The sequence below is a fragment of the Octopus bimaculoides genome, chromosome 6, assembly GCF_046866305.1.
Source record: "Octopus bimaculoides isolate indiv1 chromosome 6, ASM4686630v1, whole genome shotgun sequence".
Taxonomy (NCBI): domain Eukaryota; kingdom Metazoa; phylum Mollusca; class Cephalopoda; order Octopoda; family Octopodidae; genus Octopus; species Octopus bimaculoides.
In genome coordinates, this window is record NC_142933.1 from 71,834,591 (window position 1) to 71,840,590 (window position 6,000).

At 39.6% G+C, this 6,000-nt stretch overlaps 1 protein-coding gene across 7 annotated transcripts in view; it reads left to right on the top strand.

The window, feature by feature from the left end:
- LOC106882148 (uncharacterized) overlaps positions 1-5,746 on the top strand; it is a 74,919-nt gene extending 69,173 nt beyond the window's left edge. For all 7 annotated transcript variants that reach the window (XR_016242305.1, XR_016242304.1, XM_089354035.1 and 4 more), the window contains 2 exons: positions 1,803-1,911; positions 5,396-5,746. Coding sequence is in view for 5 of the 7 variants with exons in the window: in XM_089354035.1 (XP_089210161.1) it covers positions 1,803-1,911; positions 5,396-5,567 (281 nt within the window). In the remaining 2 variants the exon portion in view is untranslated. The remainder of the gene's footprint in view (positions 1-1,802; positions 1,912-5,395) is intronic.
- The last annotated feature ends 254 nt before the right edge of the window (positions 5,747-6,000 follow it).

Consider the following 6,000-nt stretch of genomic DNA (forward strand, 5'->3'; position numbering starts at 1 on the left):
GGTGTGTTTACGTCCCTGTAACTTAGCAGTTCGGTGATAGAGACTGATAGAATAAACACCAGGCTTAAGAAACAAAAATATGTACTGGGCTGATTTGTTCAACTAAAATTCTTCAAGGAGGTGCTCCAGCATAGCCGCAGTCTAATGACTGAAACAGGGCTGCCAAGCTGCAAGGAAGTAAACGTACCAACACTGGTTGTCAAGTGATGGTTGGGGACAAACACACAAGAGAGACATATATATATATATATTCTTTTACTTGTTTCAGTCATTTGACTGCAGCCATGCTGGAGCATTGCCTTTAGTCAAGCAAGTCGACCCCAGGACTTATTCTTTGTAAGCCTAGTACTTATCCTATTGGTTGCTTTTGTCGAACTGCTAAGTTACAGGGACATAAACATACCAACATTAGTTGTCAAGCGATGGTGGGGCGACAAACATATACACACACACGCACATCTCTACAAGAGGCTTCTTTCAGTTTCCATCTACCAGATCCACTCACAAGGCTTTGGTTGGCCTGAGGCTATCATAGAAGACACTAACCCAAGATGCCACACAGTGGGACTGAACTCAGAACCATGTGGCAAGTTACTTGCCACACAGCCATACCTGTGCCATATTTATGATAGGCTTCTTTCTGTCTACTAAATCCACTTACAAGGCTTTGGTCGGCCTGAGGCTATAGTAGAAGACCCTTGCCCAAGCTACCACACCATGGAACTGAATCTGAAACCATGTGGTTGTGGAGCAAACTTCATACTACACAGCCAAACCTGCACCGCAAAATGTCATAAATGGGTAGGTTTTTCATAAACTTGAGGGTGAAAATACTGTTAACCTTTCTTGGACTCAAGACCATTACATTGTGTTTTTGCTATCAAAGAGCTGGAGATAGTTACAAAATACTTATTGAAGAAAAGACAGCAACAATTACATTATTAACTAATGGAATGCAACTGGAAAGGCTTATTATGTCACATTTTTGTAGACAATATTACAGGTGCTCTGCAGCTTTTCAAAAACGTCAACAATGTATTACTTTCCATTGTGGTATGATGTTATTTGTAAAACTGTATACAATAGCATCAATATGTAAAAAATTTCCTCTAATAAACATTGACAATACCTCTGTTATGAATGCATTAGAAATATTTTTTGAACATACTTATCAAAACTTCTGCTTAGTGCAAAAATAACAGGCCAGATATAGTTGATAGGGACATAAAAGGATAATCATTGCACACTCATAGAGATCAACTGCCCTAAATCAATGCAAAGAATATTTATGGACAACTACACTCTCTGAGTGGTTGGCGTTAGGAAGGGCATCCAACTGTAGAAACTCTGCCAAATCAGATTGGAGTCTGGTGTAGCCATCTGGTTCACCAGTCCTCAGTCAAATCGTCCAACCCATGCTAGCATAGAAAGCGGACGTTAAACGATGATGATGATGATGAACTACTTTTAAACTTTCAGTTTCTCTACCTGGTTTATAAATTTAGATTTATACAAATAATTAATGGTGTAGTTGGCTGTGTAAGTAAATGTTTAAGTGACAATCTAAAAAAAATTTGGATTTCAAGATAAAGAAAGAGATTGACTTCTACTTTACAAATACAATCAGTAAGTATTACAGTAAAAATATGCAAGACTTTTCTATAAATCAACATGTAATACTTATGCTGTTTCTTTCCAAATTCCTGTTATGAGACTTTGTTTCTTTGTTAGAAGTCATTTCTTACCCTGTAGCAGATTTAATTACTATACCTGTAATCTCTGTGTGTGTATCTTCATTGAAGGTTATGAACGACAGAAACATCCAATGGTTGATGCTGAACTGGAAAAAATGTTGTTAGATATCCATAATACTTTTGAATCATATTCTACAGCAACAGATATAACATTAGGGTAAGTTTTCATATATTGTAAGTCTACTGTGCACTAAAAGTCTGCATCCTCTGTTTTATTAATGTTCTATATTGGGTATAAAAGACCAATTTGAAATAAGTAACAACATTCCCAGCAGACCTGATATTCCATGCAGCTTGTTGAACTGAGAAATGTAGAGTAAAGTGCCCTGTCAGACATAGTAACTCGCCTGTTACAGATGTGAACTTGAGATCCATATCATGGTAGTTCAATCATTGTTTAACATCTGCCTTCCATGTTGGGATGGTTTGACAGGAGGTGGCGGGGCAGAAACCTGCACCAGACTTCTGTGACTGTTTTGGCTGGATTTTTATAGCTGGGTGCCCTTCCTAACACCAACCACTCAGCAGAGTGGACGTTGTGCTTTTTACGTAGCACAGGCACAGTCAGTTTTGGCAAGGTTTTTTACAGCTGGATGCCCTTCCAAATGCCAATCACTTTACAGTGGGGACTTGATGCTTTTTAAGTGGCACCTGCACTGGCAGGGTCACCAAGTACCTTACAAGACAAAAATTTTTTTTTATCTTTTGAGTGGGTGGGGGTGGGGTAATTAGAAGAGGTGATCTTGTGTCAAATGGTGAAGGGTTATATGAGACAGAGAGACAGAAACAGGTGTCTTGCTGTAGAAGTGGTACAAGGTTACCTGGCCGCAGAGAGAGAGAGAGAGAGAGAGAGATCAGGAATGAAGACAGAAACAGGTGTACTGCCGCAAAGGAGATACATGGTTACTCAACTTGAGGGAAGAGAAGGAGAGAGAGTGAGAGATAGCAAGATATAGATGGTGACAAAGTGCCAGGCATACTCACAAGGGACAGGGATCAGGATATAAATGGAATGGTTGAAAAAAAGAAGAGAGAGATATAGATGGTGGCAAGTGCCAGAGCATACCTTTGAGGTTCGAATATAAGTGGCAGGATATTGCGAACGAAGCATGATTAGGTAGTGTGGAGGGGAGAGTGAGTGACAAAAACCTTGGTATATAATTGAGTGGTGGGGGGCTACCAGATAGCAATGATACAGAGAAACAGGGCTGTGAGGACATGATTGGGGAGTGAGAGGTCAGCATAGTGTATGAAGGAGGAAATATGAAGAAGAGAAGAGAGATTGGTTTGTGTGAAAAGTTGTGTGTTACGTATGGGTATAACACATAGGCTGGGGGCTAGCTGATAGCAATGATACAGTGAGACAGAACATGTGGGTGGGACACATAGGTTGGGGGCTAGCAGGTAGCAATGATACTGTGTGACAGAGCCAAGAGGACAGGGCTGAGGAGTTGGAGGTAAGCATAATGCATGAAGTGGAAATGTGAAGATGAGAAGAGATGCAGAGATGTAGTTTGGTTTGTTGTGGTAGTGTGTGTGAGAAGTTTCTTTGTTAAGTGTGGGTGGGACACAACGCTTCTAAAACTCAGTTTTACTGAGGTGGGTGGGTCTTCTCAAGGACCTTATGTTGCCAGACATCTCAGTCCATTGTCAATTCTTCCATGAGGTCCAACATCCTAAGATCAGTCCTCACCACTTCATCCCACATCTTCCTGGGTTTCCCTCTTCTGCGGGTACCATCCAATTTTAGTGATTGGCACTTCTTTATGCAGCTGTCATCATTCATACACATCACATGTCAGACCAATGTAGTCTTCTCTCTTGCATACTACATTTGATTCCTCTTATGCCCTCTCAATACCTTTGCACTTTGTTGTATATGTGCACTAATGTTGCACATCCAAGGGAGAATACTACCTTCATTTCTCTCCAGTCTATACATGCCTTCTGCATTCAGAGTCCATGTCTCACTACCATGGGGTATAGTTGTTCGCATCATATAGTCTACCTTTCACTCTGAGAGAGAGTCCTTTTGTTGTCAACAGAGGTAATAACTCCCTGAACTTCCTCCACCCTATTATTATTCTAGAAACAATACTTTCAGACCATCCTCCATCATTGCTAATTTGGTCACCTAGGTAACAGAAACTATCTACAACCTCAAGAGAGCCTCCTGAGAATCTGAGTCCTGTGTGCTCTTTTGCTTATTGTTCATGTACATCTGCCAAACACAAAGACTACTTTATCTGTTAATCTACCTGTGATACCACTGTATCTCTTTTGTGTCCATAGTTTACACTGGATGCAGCGAATGGAATTTCTTCCAACTCCTTTCCTACATATTGAGCAGGGCCAATTACCTGACAGAAAGAGATTTTTATCTTCTTTCTTACTAACAACAATATCTCTTTCAACAGAGATACAAGTGGCAGGGGTACATACACAAACATACACACAAACACATTTGCACACACACACAAACACACACACACACATGATGGGCTTCTGCACAGTTTCTGTCTACAAAATTCACTCACAAGACATTGGTCAGCCCAGGGCTATAATGGATGTCACTTGTCCATGGTGCCACCCACTGGGGCTGAATCCAAAACAATATAGTTGCAAAGTGAACAACCTCACTTGTTTACAACCATCATGTGATGTCCAGCCAAGGGTATACACATACATACAAAATGAGTTTCTTTCAGTTTCTGTCTACTGTATTCAGCCAGAAGGTTTTGGTCACCCAGGACCTTTAGCAAAATGCACTTGCCAAAGGTGCCATGCGGTGGGACTGAACCCAAGATCTCATAGTTGGGAAGCAAACCTCTTAACCACATAGTCGTACCAGCACCTATAGAAAACTAAATAACACATTTTGTGTAAGGGTTCAGTGCAGTACTTGTTCTGTTGCCCAAGTAGTTCAGTGAGTTATTGTCATGTGGTTCTTGCAAAATTAATTTAGTTACAGCGTATGATGATGTGATATTGCTGGAAGTGAGTTAAAGTAACATACAAATTAGTTAGTTTGAAATTTTCAATATGTGATGTGAGCAGTAACTATACTGAGAAGTAATGTTTATCACCACTTAAACTTGGTTGTTCTGTAGGAACCGACATTACTGCTATTTTTAGCCACAGGAGGACGCCTACTCCAGCTGATAATTCGATGCAGTCTGCGTCTGATATATATTGTAAGCAGGGGAGTGAACTCCTACCACCTTCCAGCAATGGCAGGACCACCAGACTCTACAGTTTTGACCTTTTTTGTGGTCAACCTCAGTGGTGGATACTTGCCCACTCGAGATAGCAGTAGTTCTGGAGTGAACCACTGCTGTCTCTAGTGGGCAAGTATCCACCACTGAGGATGACCACAAAGAGCTTGAAACTATATAGTTTGATGTTGTGGCTAGAAGATTGTAGGTGTCCACTCTCTTGTTTGCAGTATTTATCGAGTGAGATTGCATCAAATAACCAAGTGGAGGAAGTGTCCTCCTGGGGTTAAAAATAGCAGTAATGTTGGTTCCTACAGAACAGCCATGTTTAAGTGGTGATAAACATTAATTCTGTGTTAAAGTAGTTTCGTAAGAATTTTGCCTTCTGAAATCTCTTTAAATTTGATTTAACATTTTCATTTCCAGAAGTCATTGTGCTTGCACTTACGGACACAAAAACCCAGCAATAGAAGCATTTTTCCAGAAATCTTTTGAACAAAGTCTTGCTTTTTCTCCTCAAGCAAGTAATATGATCTTTATAATGGAAACGCTGGCTCGGAACCATTTAAGAGATGATAAAGAACTTGTATTGGTCTGATTTTCAAGACCGTGTTTTGTTTTTGTTTTTGTTCCAAAGCTTAATTATTTAACCTAAGATTATCTCTTTTAAATTGTCCTTCAAACCTTGCAAACGTTTGTAGTCTTTTGATATGCAGTTTTATTTTATACTTAAAAATTCAAAATATTTATGAATTTTCAATAAAATATTTAAAAACCCTTTTTTTTAAAGTTGATTTTAAAACTAATTCTCTTGTGGAAACAGCAGTCAACCATTGGATTATGGAACCTCAACAGACAAGCATATCTTGTTTTGCTTTTGTTTTTATATTGTTGGAAGCCACAATGCATAAAGGTTGTGGGGGTTTAGGAATGGAACTATTTCCCACCATCCAACCCATGCCAGCATGGAAAACAGACATTAAATGATGATGATGATGATTCAAAATTTGAGCTATAGTGTTGTATACATA